This window comes from Urocitellus parryii, chromosome 15 (assembly GCF_045843805.1).
Source record: "Urocitellus parryii isolate mUroPar1 chromosome 15, mUroPar1.hap1, whole genome shotgun sequence".
Lineage (NCBI taxonomy): Eukaryota > Metazoa > Chordata > Mammalia > Rodentia > Sciuridae > Urocitellus > Urocitellus parryii.
Window position 1 is genome coordinate 4,170,531 of NC_135545.1, and position 14,988 is coordinate 4,185,518.

A 14,988-nucleotide genomic window follows, 5' to 3' on the forward strand; every position below is an offset into this window, starting at 1 on the left:
TTTTGTTCTTAATTATATTTTCCCATGCCACCTGTTGGCAAAAAAAGAGCATGCACCCAATACTTTACAACTAGTTGGAGGAAAATGTTCTCAGCTCCCAAGACAAGTGGCCTTCACAGGCAGCTTTAATCCCTCACCCTAACTTGCTGCAGTATTAATTTCCAACCTAAGGAAGCCAACCCGGTCCCACAGGTCATCCAAAAGATGCAAGGAATGCAAAAACAGAACAATCAGCCCCAGCTGGATGACTCCATTTTCACTGTTCAGCTTGACTTGGGGACTCCCTGCATGTGCTTAGTCTGTAGGAATGATCTCCAGGCTTTTTGATTTAAAAATATCTACTGTTTTGGAAGATTGTGATTTTCAAGCCAGCCTCAGCAATGGTGAGGCGCTTAGCCACTCAGTGTGGACAGCAGTGACAGTGTCTGAGATTGGGGTCCCTGATGACTTCATGGCTACTTGGTGACTGGGAAAGTTTCTGTGCATAGGCATAGTGTGGGAAACCGTTCTCACTCGTGATTGGGTACCTCCCTGACTGGGTGTGAGGCGCTCAGGCCAGCTGTGTCTGAGCTTGTCCCCACCCTTCTCAGGTGCGAGAGCCTGTCCCTTTGGGGGTATGACTGACCATTGACCCTGAAACCAATCACTGACCCTGACCTTGGAATGCTGTCCCCCTCGACCTTCATTGCATGGAATTTTCCCCTGAATTTTTTGTTCCCCAATAGAAGCCCACTCTCAGGCGTGCCCCCCCCCCACCTCTCTCCTGCTGGTCTCTTGTGTAAACCTCCCTACCACATCAGGTGGCTCCAGGTAGGAGCCGGGAAGGGCCGTCCCTTAGCTGGGCAAGAAAAAGGTAAATTGAGTCTATGTGTCTTTCTTTTGATCTCACTAGTTAGCTTCTATGTTTGGAACCTCTAGTATGAAGCTAGCATGCTGATCCCACAGCAGCACAGGATGCCCGGTTGCTATGGAGATGTCCTCCATGCTAGAGTCATACCCCAGGTCACATCACCGAAAACCAGGTCCTTCCAAATGCTGGGGACAGGTTCCATGTTCACAATGCTCAATCCCTTATGCCTCCACTCAGTGCCCATAAGCATATGCTCCAAGTGACCCATCTGTTGGCTGCTCTCCAACTGAGCTTTCCTAGTGACAAGCTCCATGGCCAAGGGATGGCTGTGATGACAGCATAAGGTGTCACAATCAGGAGCACTCACCCTGGGTGTGGTCTGCACTCTGCACACCCCAGCCTGCCTGGAGCTGAGGCCACAGGGACACAAGGATAGGCCCTGTTCTGGGTCCCAGCCTCTCCTGGGAGGGGAAGGGAATGGGGAAGGAAGGGAAGGAGACAGAATTAGCAAGATTTGGGGTCAAGAACTCAGGAAAGCATGGAGTCCAATGAGACACACAAACCCTCTTCAAGTCCCTCAGAGATCACTTATCACAACTTTTGGCACATTTCATAGAAACCCTGTCAGCTTCCAGGGATCATGGGAAACCAACAGCATCTCCCAGACTCCTCAACACTCATTCTGAAGTTACTAACAAGGAACTCATAATTCCGTTAGTAATTTAGCAAGTGTGGAGAAAGTTTTTCAGCCTTGTCCTGGGCTCCCCAGGCCTGCACTGTCCTTGCCTCTCCAGGTGAAGTGATAACTGCAGCCCTGAGGGGAAGTGAGGTCACAGGAGCACAGACCTTTATCTCAGGGCCCAGCTGCCTCCCTCCCTCCATGCTGGCTGTCAGGACCTCACACTGAGCCCAGCACCTTGCACACAAGAAGCACAGTGAGTGGTTTCAATATCAGTATCATCAGTAAGAAAAGGAAGTCTGGGGATGTGCTCCTGTATGCAGAGGGATTCCGAGATAGAAACAGATTCTGTGGAGAGGTAGACTAAGGAGAGGAATAATTCCTTCAGTAAAAGGAGAAGTGTCCCTGACCTGATACATTAAGTTATTTAATAAAATCACCACTGAGGATGTTTGTGGGTGAATAATATCATTGATAGTGAATTCTGATTTGGAAGGGGCTTAAGGACTGAAGTTAGCAACTAACATATTCTTCACATTATTTTAGACAGACCTTAGAATAAACTTTTTAATTTCCACCATATCCATGTATGTAATACCTTCATTGCCTATAGTAAAGATGAAGATGGAACTCTTTCTGTGCAGAAACCAACACCTGAGACTGTTTCTGGGGAAAAAAAAAAAAAAGTTGCTCTTTTGCAACTCTGATACAATCCACTTAAGTGAGACAGGAATCACGTCTCCTCTGAATGCCTGTGCTGTGATGGCTGAAGCGAGACTCTCTTCCTGCTGGACACACAGAGGAGGTAACATTATAGTGATGATAGTGGTTTTCAGTAACAAATGAATCTGTGTTAATAATCTGTATTATTAATACTTCAACATTAATTACAAACTCGTGACATTTTATTTATTTCATTTCATTCAGTGTGCAATTCACACGCTGCAGCTTCTGACATACCTCTTATAGTCAAATGGCCTCCATAAATCCTAGTTCATTGCCGACAATTTCACTAAAATAGCTGTCAGTGCACAGGAGCTTTTAGCCTGAAATTAGTGAGAACTTCATTTCTATCCTAAAGTACTTTATCAGATATTAGTATTTCCTATTTCATAGTTTAGAAACAAAGTAATATTTGTGAACAATTCATTTAAATATTCCAGTATATTTTTATTCTAGCAATGACAACCAATGGATATTTCTGCTATGGAACTAAATCTTTGTTTAGAGGAGACAGTCTTAATGGATATTTCTGCTATGGAACTAAATCTTTGTTTAGAGGAGACAGTCTTCCATTCATCTATTATAAATTTTAAAATCACATGATTTCCTAGCATCTGTTTTGGTTCCTCATGTAGAGTTTTTCCTCCTTATGCGTTTTTAGATTTTTCATTAGTGCACTATTGTTACACATAATACTGAGGCTCATTAGGAGAGTGTGGCATACAGTTTGCTCCACTTTAGTCCCTACTACTTCTCTTTCCCTTGCCTCCTCCCTCCCCCTGTTCCCTGTGGAACTAACCCTCAGCTCAGTCTTACATTCATTAAATCCAATGTGGACCCAGGGCAATTTCTGGAGGACACATGAGCATGCATCAGATTGGAATTGCTGGCATAGAGGTTTATATCTTAGCCAGTAAGTGGACACCACCAGTTTTGAAACATGTTTGCACCAATTTTAACACCCATTGCAGTTCATGAGATCCCTGTCCTATCTCCATCCCTGCCAATCATGGAATTGCCTGCCATTTTATTTTAAATTTAGGTTGGTATGTGCTTATACTATGGGATGGTTTAAATAAAGACACTGAACATTACCCCATATTTATTAGTCATTGAATGATGTCTTTTTATCTTGAAGTACATATTAGAAAGGCTTCCCTGTTTTTGTCCTATTGTGAATTTTGTAAGACTGTTGGTGCAGGATACATCAAACTCATTCACCCTGTGTATGGCATCTGATGAGAGTTGATTCTCAAGGTAATATGCCCTGACTTGTCATTTAAACCATATGTTTAGGGTGTTTGTGCTGTTTAATATACATTTTCTTACCTAAGACCACAGAAATAATTTTTTGTGATTTTAAAAACTCCATTCCTTATACTTAAAAGTTTAGGTCAGAAATCCAGTGAGATCTGATTTGTTGTTTGGTTTGGATGGCGATTGAAGTTCTTTTGCCAATGAGACTACAAATATCATTCATTTGGAAATGTTAAATGCTAAATCCTTTCTATGCATTTGCTCCTACTTTTCATTGCTCCTCACAGGATAGCCTCATCTGATCATCCAGGCTCACTTTTTCTATAAAATATACTGCTAATTATCCCCAGAAACATGTGCATCTTGAGATCTTTGCAATCCCACAGGTGCATGCAATAAAAGTTACTCTTGGTGTCAAAAATTATTTTGAAAAGGGGATTTCATGGGGCTGGGGATGTGGCTCAAGCGGTAGCGTGCTCGCCTGGCATGCGTGCGGCCCTGGTTCGATCCTCAGCACCACATACCAACAAATATGTAGTGTCCGCCGAGAACTAAAAAATAAATATTAAAAATTCTCTCTCTCTCTCTCTCACTCTCTCTAAAAAAAAAAAAAGAAGGGGATTTCACTATGTTGCTCAGGCTGGCTTCAAATTCCTGGGCTCCAGTGATTCTCCTGCTTCAGCTCTGCAGGTAGCCTGTGGATACAGGTGCTCACAACTGTGCATGGATACAGCTATTCTAAAGAAGTCATTTAGCTCAGAGGAATGACTGTTGTCATAATTTAAAGAATATGCTGAATGACAAAATGGCCTCCAGCAACATGGCTATAGGCATGACATTCTTATCACAGACTGCTGTTGGAATTCTGGGAAATTTCTCTCTGCTTTATTATCATTTGGTTCTTTCCTGCAATGAGTGTACACTGAGGTCCAGAGATTTGATTCTCAGGCACCTGACCATAGCCAACTCCTTGTTGATTCTCACTAGAGGAATTCCCCAGACAATGACAGCTTTTGGGTTGAAATATTTCTTCAGTAATTTTGGATGCAAACTCATCCTATACATGCAGCGAGTGGGCAAGAGTGTTTCCATTTTCATCACCTGCCTCTTGAGCGTCTTCCAGAACATCACCATCAGCCCCATGAACTCCTGTTGGAAGGATCTCAAAGGAAAAGCTCCAAAGTACATTGGCTTCTCCATTTCCCTCTGCTGGATCCTGTATATGGTGGTAAATTCCATTTTTCCTCTCTATGTATTTAACAAATGGAGTAGTGAAAATCTGGCAGAGAAAAGAGATCATGGGTACTGTACTTCTGCAGTCCGTGATAAAATCATAGACTCGTTATATGCAGCATTGTTTGTACTTCCTGAAGTTGTCTTTTCCGTACTCATGATCTGGTCCAGTAGCTCCATGGTTCTCCTTTTGTACAGGCACAAGCAGAGGGTTCAGCACATTCACAGCATCAAAGTTCCCCCCAGATCTTGCCCTGAGTCCACAGCCACCCAGAGAATCCTTGTCCTGGTGGGCACCTTTGTGACTTTCCACACCCTCTCCTCCGTATTAAATTTGTATATTGCTCTATTTTCCAATTCGGTTTGGTGGTTGGTGAAAACCAATGATCTAATTTCACTATGTTTCCCCACTGTCAGCCCCTTTATTCTCATGAGCCGTGAGTCTACTATATCCACTTTATCCAGGCTCTGCTTTGTTTGAATAAAAATTCACTCTTGCTGTGTCCTGTGGCACATGCATGAAATCCCAGCAACTCTGGGACCTTAGAGAGGAGCATTCCACATTGGAGGCCAGTCTAACAAGTTAGTAAGACCCTGTCTCAAATTGAAAAATAAAAAGAGCTGGGATGAAGCTCAGTGGTAAATCACCCCAGGGTTCAGTCCCCAGTTTCAAAATACAAGTCAAAAGTTGTCTCATTGTATCAGAAGTACATAATTGCATGTTTTTGCACAATGTTCAAGGGTTTCATTGTTCTTCATACCGAAAAGAGCAATAAAGAAATGGATGGAAGAGTCACTTGACTTTCTAACCCTAAAGGACACAGGGGTCCTCAGCTGGCTGACTGTGGGACCCATGTGGCCATGGTGGAGGGGAACAGAGCTGGTGGTCCTCACCCTATGCAGAGCATCCTGTAGACAGCCACCCTTGTTCCTGTTACTGGACGCAAACGGAATGGATGAGTTCCCAGTCTTTCCAAGTCAGTTGGATCACATGGTTGACCAAGTGCTACACTCTGGAAAGTTAGCCTAGAGCAAATGCACTGGAGAAATAAGTGTGGACCTTTTCAGAGGATAATTCTCCTGAGCATCGCCAGTAAGTTTATAACTCCCAGAAAAGTTTTGTTCCAAATCGTCTTTGTTGGATACCTGTTAAAACAGAGCTTGGGAAGACAGATTTAGCATCAACTCCTGGAATAAAGGAGAGGATTTTTTCTACATACTGAAATAAAGATAATATTCTCTCAGGGGCAAGGAGCAAGGAAGATTTGTTAGCAACTCTCCTTAAAATGTTTGTTTCCCTTCATTAAGGGATTCTCAAGTGTGATGCAAACTCCTTTCCTATGTAGTGTCCACCTGGGCCACTCCACACACCCTGACCTCCATTGGTGGAAGAAAAGGAATTTGGTGGGAGCACAGTCCTCCTGCTGCCTGCTGTGCCACAAGGAAGGAAGTGCCTGGTTTCTCAGTCGCACCTCTTCTGCTAAGATCTGTTCAAGGGTTGCAGCATAATCTGACACTTTCACATTTTGTGAAAATACCCACAGCTGTCTTTCAAAACAGGTGGATAGATGGGCATGCCTTACTTACAACCTTAAAAGGTAGCACTTACCACTCTCCACATCAGAATACATTTATGTATTTAGGCTAAGTTATAGCCTTAGGAGAACCAATTCATCTACCAACAGTGAGGTTGCTGGTGCAGGTAGGGATGTTAGTAAGATCAGAGCAGGTCCCACAGGTGGAGAACTGCAAAGGGGAGGGGAAGATCCATGAGGCTTCCTGGTGACAGCATCATGGAGGAACATTGGGGACAAATGATTATTATAAGAGGATATTTGTTTATGTGCCCTACACTGTCCTAATATCCCTGTCCCTGACTGTCACCCAAATGATATCTTCTGAGAAGGTCACGATTCATTGAGCTTTTCCTGTGAAAATGAACTCTTCTGGGAACATTTAAAGGACTTTCAATTTGAATTTGCTATTTCTTTATAAATCTGAATGAGAGTATTTCTACAGACGATTTTAGTTTGGATAACACCAACTTGGTAAAATGTTTTTCTAAGCTTTACATTTTAAAAGACTATATACTAGAAGAACATGAATACATCTAATGTACAGAGAAACCAGTAAGGTTAGTGTCACAATTACAGAGATTTCCTTATACTATGTTTCACTTTCAAAGTAAAATTAAGGATCCATAGTCTATGATAACAATAATTATAGATCTGTATAGATTAGCAGTACTAGCAAAAACAAAAGGATAGCTTTAAATCTCTTATACATTTAGAAAATGATCAGATATAGACTTAGTTCTTATACAAACAAACATATTTAGTTTCAGATATATACTTATCTCTAGTCACATATATTAGGTTATTCATGAAAACCAAGCCTGGTCATTTTGTCATCTTTTTCTCTGCCAAAGAAAGATCCTAAAGCAATGAGCATTACACACTCAACATTTAACACCTCTCAAGTCTGGTGCAAATGGGTACTCATCAGTGGGAGGTTTCTTATGAGACAGAACAGGCATATTGTAGGGTGTCTGGCAAGGCTGACTGTATTCCTGTTTTAAAAATTTGTCCAGAAGAGAATGGATCCCCACTAATGCCTCTCTCCTAAGGGAAGTAATTATTTTTCCTTCGGCAAGTGATCTCCTCCTTAAAGAAAACCTTGGTAAGACCACATGGTCAAAGGGCCTCACTCAGGTTTAGTAGACCTCCAGCAGAGCAGGCCTTGTTCCCTTCTCCTGGGAAGTGCTTCCAATGGAGCACATTTAACTTACATGATGAGTCCTACCCAGGAGGGAGTGGAAAGGCTGGCATATACAAAAACTGCAATAGTCTTTCTCCTCAGGGTGCACTCAAGGGGGTGGGGCACAGGCTGTTGTTGAGCCTGCTCTCTCTCTCTTACATTATCATAATGCCACCCACTTTAAGCAAGTTCCCCCACTGTCACTTGTGCTCAGAGCATGATTTTGGGACCTTCTTCTTACAGGAGCTATGGCTATTCAATGGAGGAAGTCTTCTCCACCCTGAGTATTAGGGTTAATTTAAGATCCCTTGCAGAGACTGCCAGCAAAGCCTAGGTTGACTTTTGTTTCTGTTCCCCTAGGCATATACCATAAAGGCATTACCTACTAGTTGTGAGGGTGTATATTTGTTCACCCTATTACATTGAAATTTCTTGTTTGTTTGTTTAATGTCCAGAGTACTCTGTCCAGTGAAGGCCACATGGACCATACGGAGACTGTTCAGAGCTCCTCTCTGCAGAATCAGAGGGCTAAGACACAGGCAACTGCTCACATGTGAACTCCAAAAGGCACCTGGATTTTAGCTCTGTGGGCAATAGGCAGGGCTTCACTCATAAGAGTTCCCTGACAGATGGATTATCCTGTTAGATCTTAAAAGTGGAGATCATATTTGTCTTCATATTATAATCCAACAGGATGGAAACCCATTGCCATGTCCCTTGTGAATGTCGACCTTCACCCCCTGAAAAACATAAGAGGTTTAATCACCAGGCAATCAGGACAGTGGGCCTCAATTAAGGTTTTTCAAACATAAAGTCCTCCCCATGGGATGGAACATTCCAGTCAACTCCTTTGTCCCTGTGTGGTGGGGAAATGAAAGTGGGGTGGACCCAAATGGAAGTTATAGAAAAATTCAGACTCAAGTGCTTAAGGGCAGAGCCAGTTAGAAAGTTACAGGCCAATCAATAGCCCTGGTACCCTCCCAACACCTGTTCAGCAGAGAGTCTAACAATTGGCTAAACACTTTTTAATACCTCTTCAATATGGACTCTGATCAAAGCCTTTATCCAGAAGCCACAAACCCCAGGACTAGTACAAAACCTCACCAGGTTCCCCTGACATCATGGGAGTTCCATATTTCTCCTCTCATTCAAACAAATCTCACTCCTTTTACTTACACACTCCACTACCACCTGTGGATTTCACTCTTTGAACACTTGAGACAGGGACCCAGAAAGAACTCAGCAAGGCCCACAGCTCCCTCAGAACCCATCCACCTGCACAAGTGGTATGTGAGCTCTGTTTTCAAACTGGGGTTTTATTCCCTTGGGCACAAAGGGGCTTGTAGACAGGGCAGAGGCCAGGTGCTCCTTGACCATGTCTCTGCAGCACAGGCAGATTTCCTGGGGCTTTCCCCCAGCTCAGGACTGGTGTCCCTGACCCACAGCAGGATGAACTGGGACTTCCTTGGGCCCAACTGAGAAACAGTGCTGTTACCTTTGGGATGTCCAGCTGAAGTCCACATCCTTGGTTTCCCCAAAACAAGGACTGAGCAAGACACAGAAATAACAGGACAGTACAGATCTATTGAAGGTACAGGTAGGACTGTTAGGTAGAGCAGAGCCTTTGAGCATCTTCCAGAACATCATGATCAATCCCATGAACTCCTGTTAGAAGCATCTCAAAAAAAGTCACAAAATACATTGGCTTCTCCATTTCCCTCTGCTGGATCCTGTACATTGTGGCGAATTCATTTTTCCTCTCTATGTGCTTAGCATATGGAGTAGCAAAAACCTGACATAGATTTTGGGTACTGTACTTCTGCAAGTTGTGACAAAATACCAAATTCATTATATGCAGCATTGTTTGTATTTCCTGAGGTTGTCTTTTCCATGCTCATGATCTGGTCCGGTGGCTCCATGGTTCTCCTTCTATACAGGCACAAGCAATGGGTTCAGCACATTCACAGCATCAAAGTTTCCCCCAGATCCTGCCCTGAGTCCAGAGCCACCCAGAGAATCCTTCTCCTGATGGGCTCCTTTGTGACTTTCCACACCTTCTCCTCCATACTAAATGTTAATGTTGCTCTGTTTCCCAACCCCACAGGGTGGTTGGTGAACATCAATGACCTAATATCGGTGTGTTTTCCCACTGCCAGCCTCTTTATTCTCATGAGCTCTGAGCCATTCTACTTACTTTATCCAGGCTCTGTTTTGTCTGCATAAAAAATGCAAAGTCCTGCTGGGTGCTGTGGCATGTGCATGAAATCCCAGCAACACAGGAAGCTGAGAGAGGAGCATTCCAGGTTCAAGGCCAGCCTCAACAACTTAGCAAGACTCTGTCTCAAAACTGAAAAAGAAAAGGGGTTGGGATGAAGCTCAGTGTCACTCAATGGTAAAGCACCCCCAGGTTCAGTCCTCAGTACCAAAATATATGTCAAAAGTTGCCTAATTGTACCATATAACATAATTTCATGTTTTTCTACAATGTTCAGGAATTTAATTGTTCTTCATACTGAAAACATCAATAGAGAATGGATAGAAGAGACACCTGACTTTCCAACCCTAAAGGGCACCTTCAGCTGGCTGAAGGTGGGACCCACATGGTCCTGAAGGAGGGGGATAGATCTGATGTGATGCAAACTTCTTTCCTGTGCAGCCTCCACCTGGGCCACTGCACACTGAGAGCCATAGGCAAGTAGGAATGATGCATGGCATTTGGGGTTGAAAGGTGACCCTGCTCAGGGATTAGGGTGGCTCCAGGTTTAGGGTGGACCCTGCTGGGAATAGGGCTGATCCTGCTGGGATTAGGGTGTATCCTGCTGCCTCAGGCACCAGCTCCTTTGGAGTTCCCACTGAGTTCTCCAGGGGTTCTGAGAAAATTGGTACACAGAGCCCGGTGGAGGGAGTGTATTTCCCAGGTAGTGTGTGTAGAGAGTGGGTGAGAGTTCCGGAATAAAGAGTTGCTGTTTGAATCTACAAGGCTTTTGTGGTGGCTCGGTTACTTTGTGCCCAGCCAGATTGCGGCACATTGGGTGGAAGAAAGCAAAGCTGGTAGGAGCACAATGCTCCTGCTCCAGCTATGCCACAAGGAAAGGAAGGACATGGTTTCTCATCTAGGAATCATACCTCTTCAGCTGGGATCCATACAAGAGTTTCACATTTTGTGAAAATATTCACATCTAGGTTTAAAACAGGTAGAAACATGGACAAGTCTTACCTACATCTTAAAAAGTAGCATTTATTACTCTCTAAATAAAAATAAATGTATGTATTTAAGCTAGGTTGTATTCTCAGGAGAACCAATTCGCCTATAAAGAGAGAAGTCTCTGGTGCAGGCAGAGACAGACCTGGGAAAGATCACAGCAGGTCCCAGAGGTGGAGAACAGAAAAGGGGGAGGGGAAGACACATGAGGCTTCCTGGGCAACAGCATCATGGAGGGACTTTCAGGAAAAGCATTTATAATAGGACATTAGTTTATTTGCCCTCCATTGCCCTGATATCTGTGTCCTTGCCTGTCACCCATATGCTATCTTCTCAGAAGGCCACATGAGTTGCTGGGTTTTCTCTGTGAAAATAGACCCTTTTTGAAATGTTGAAGGAGCTTGGGTTTTAAGGCTTTGCTTATTTAAGGCAAAGTCTAATTTTATGGAAAAGCCAACCCCTCAGGTATTATCACAAATTCCTAGGGAATGGTCAACACTTAGAGGCTGTGGAAGAGATGTGGTAAATGCTAGATTAAAACTAGACCCAGCTAGTAGCTGGGTTATGTGTGGAATGAATAGACTTCCCTCCCCGTCAAAAAATAAAAACTTTCATGTGATGAGAATGCAGAGGATATAAAGGGAGGCCCAGGGATGAGGAGGGAGGTGGAGCTGGCCATGCACATCCTGGGGAATGCTCGCTCTGGAACCTGCCTGGAGGCTTGCCGAGAGGCTCAGGCCTCACCTTCCTCCAGTGGCTGCCTCAGCACTCCCTCACCTGTGAGCCCTGGCACTCAAGGGCATTTACTACAAACACCCAGGGCCACTGTTAACAGTGAAGTGTTGAGGGAGGGACAGAGCACGGCTGTGTGATGGACAAGAGGGAGCACAGGACACAGAGAAATGGATGACAGATGTGAGATGGTGGAGCAGTGAGCCTGGAGGGCCAGGTCTAAAGATGATGGAGGGGAGAGAGGGGGAAAGGCAGAAGCATGTCACATGTTGCTCCAAGGTTAAGGCCAATGCCAGGCTATGACTACAAAGGGAGGAGCGGGCCAGGAAGTCACAGGCATAAACCCACTGGGTTCCAGGTGGGTGGATGGCAAGGTGACAGGAACAAGGGTGTGATGGCAACACAAGACATTGGCAATGGGGGCCAATGGTCAGTGGGAAGCATGTGGAGACCTGCTGTGGGCAAAGATCAGGAGAGGAGGAGCCCACCTTGGTGGACAGTGACTGAGGTGGATCCAGAGTGTAAGCAAAGGAGATGGAGCCTGGGGAGGGGACAGACATGGGGAGGGAGGAAGGATGTGCACAGGAAGGGAGGGAGCCTGAGAGTGGGGCCCCTGGTTGTGAGTGCACTGAAGCACCTAGGAGCAAGGGGCAGGGCTGCAGGGTGGTGGATGGTGGTCAGGGGCAGCAAGCACTTCACAGAGGAGCGGAGGTGGCTGGAGGTTGAGCACTGTGGATTTGAGGGTGTTAGGCAGAGGACACAAGGAACAGGCTGACACTAGATTTGGGAGTGGATACAGAGAAGGGGAAGGAAGACAAGTGACAAGAGTTTGCAGGAGCAACTGAAGGCAAGGATGATTGTGGTCAGACTGTGGTCCCTGGAACAGGGAAAAAAGTTTTCTGTTTTGTCCTGGTTTTTGTTGTTGGGGTTGTTTCTTTGTTTTTAAAAAGGTTACAGAATATGGGTCCAGGGAATATATATTAGAAACCGTGGGAGGAAGTGAAGGGCAATGAAGGCTTATGCATTTCTAAAGGTCACAGCAATGGAGGGATGGAGGATGTAGCCAGACGTGTAAGGGAGTGAACCTCAAGGGTCTCCTTTCCTCCCAGAGCCTGACTCTGCAGCACACACTGTTCACTTTAGCTTGGCACCTGTTGCATACATTGTGACCCAGCAGACACCCAGGGCAGAGGAGAAGCTTCCAATAGCTCAGGTGTCTGGACAGATACCAGAAGATGCTTTCAGGATACTCCAGGCCTGACTCCTGGCTGCAAAAGGCTATTTTTAAAATGGTGCCCTACCTGGGTCTCCGCTCCCTTCCTGGGCTCACTGTAGAGCTGCCAGGATGACCGATGTAAGCAATCCACTGTGGACCATTTACTTTCTTCTCAGGCTAGACCTCCACATCCACAGATGCATGCACTCAGGCTGACAGGAGGATCAAATGTCCTTGGAGCCAGTGGATACACCAGGCCAGTCTGCACCACAGCTCAAAGAAGTCCTGCAGTCATGACTTTCCCAAAGGATTCCCAAGCAGCAGCTTCAGTACCCAATCACTGGTCCTCCTGCCTGCAGAACAGCTCCCCTGGAGCCCACAGACATCTGAACCCCAGGGTGCTGGAGGACCTTGGCCTGCACATAATGCCAAGGATTCCCACAGGGTCCTCTGACCCTGACCCTCTGGCGCTCACCTGAGTGCGCCCACCCAGTCTGACCCACAAGTCCCTGTTAGTCCTCTGGACCCTGCTTCCTCTGCTGCTTATGGACACTGTGAACAGTTTCCATTGCCCAGAGCTCAGCACATCCTCTCAGAGCCGGGCCTTCCAGAGGACCAGAGGGAGGACCTGGCCACCTGCTCACCACAGCTCATCTAGTGGCTGTGATTAAGAAGAGTCCACAGCAGAAGCCACCTTTCTTGGGTCACCTTCAGGGCTGTCCCTAGAGTACAGAACCACAGGAGTGGACTTGCTGTCCACCCATCCTGTCATCTAAGTTAGGGTTGCTGGTGGACAGTGGCCACTGCAGTGCTGTCCAGGTACAGTGCAATTGGGAGGCAACCTCGTCCTGGACAGCCATCACCTCTGTATCTAAAGCTCTGCAGGATGGTGGGCCTGAGGGTCCTAGAGCAGGTTTAGGGCTGTAGGTTTTATTCTGGGTGGGGCCACAGAGGGAGGTGGTTAACAGTACTATCAGGGAAGTGTAGCATCTGCTGAGAGGTTTTATCTTGAATGCAGGAGGAGTGCTGTCCAATGCTCTTATCATCTTCATGCCCTAATGAGTTTTTTCTCCATTAGCTGGTTCTTGTTGTGAATGATACTGCTCATCAAAGAGTGAATGCACCTTGCATTTCCAAGGTAATAGTCACTTGGCTGGGTGCATTATAGCTTTTAAATTTATATTTGATTAATAAAAGCAATCTATATTTACAGAACAATTAAGCCTATAGTTAGGATTTCTCATTATACCTTTTCTGTGCACACAAAGTCCATGATTGTTACATTTTTCCATTAGTATGGTCTATACCACAGTTAAAAAACTATATATAGATAATTATGGGCTAAAATCCATACTTTACATTGGAGTTCACTCTTTGGAATTGGAAAATTCACAGTGTTATAGACCCATTTTACTACATCATACTAAAGTTTCAGCATCCTAAAGATCCCCTGTGCATTATCCATCTATCCCTTCCTTCCTCCAAACCACTAACAACCACTGATCTTTTCATGGTGTGTCTAAAATTGCCTATTTCACAATATCAAGTAGATAAGAGCTCTGCAGTGTGTAGTCTTTCAGATTGCCTTCTTTCATTTGGATATTTGCACTACATCTCAAAGCCCTAGAAAAAGAAGAACAAATCAGCAGCAAAAGCAGTAGAAGGCAAGAAATTATTAAAATTAGAGCTGAAATCAATGAAATTGAAACAGAAGAAACAATTGAAAAAAATTGACAAAAGGTTGGTTCTTTGAAAAAATAAAAAGAAATTGACAGACCCTTAGCTACACTAACAAAAAGAAGGCAAGAGAAAACTCAAATCACCAGCATACATGGTGAGAAAGGTAATATCACTACAGACACTACCAGAATACAGAGGATAATCAAAAATTAATTTGAAAACTTATACTTCAAAAAATACAAGACATTGAACTCATCTCAAATTTCTTAAGTCATACGATTTGCCCAGATTGAATCAGGAAGACATCAGCTCACCCTCTTGCACTGATTAAGCCCCCTTGCTCCTGTGCAGGTGTGAAGAGGCCTTCCTCCATCACTGCAGACCTCCTAGTGACACCTAGGGACCACCTCTATGTCACAAAATCCAGTCTCAATAAAGCACATTCATTTGTAAACCCCTGAACGTTTCTTGGAACAAATGAAAGCAATATATGCTGTAACATGCATATCAGTGATGGAGCAAATGATGAGGAAAAATAATTATGAAATAAAAATAAACCATGTAACATATTTGCTTATATCATATTCTGAAAGTAAGATATTATCCCTCGGGAAAAATACTCTTCTGGTAAAACTGTTTAATCATATGGATCACTTATC

At 44.5% G+C, this 14,988-nt stretch overlaps 1 protein-coding gene across 1 annotated transcript; it reads left to right on the forward strand.

Annotated features, from left to right (window-relative positions):
* Window positions 1–4,314: 4,314 nt before the first annotated feature.
* Window positions 4,315–5,223, forward strand: LOC144250470 (vomeronasal type-1 receptor 2-like). Its single transcript, XM_077793309.1, has one exon. The coding sequence runs from the start codon at window positions 4,315–4,317 to the stop codon at window positions 5,221–5,223; it is 909 nt and encodes a 302-aa protein (XP_077649435.1).
* The last annotated feature ends 9,765 nt before the right edge of the window (window positions 5,224–14,988 follow it).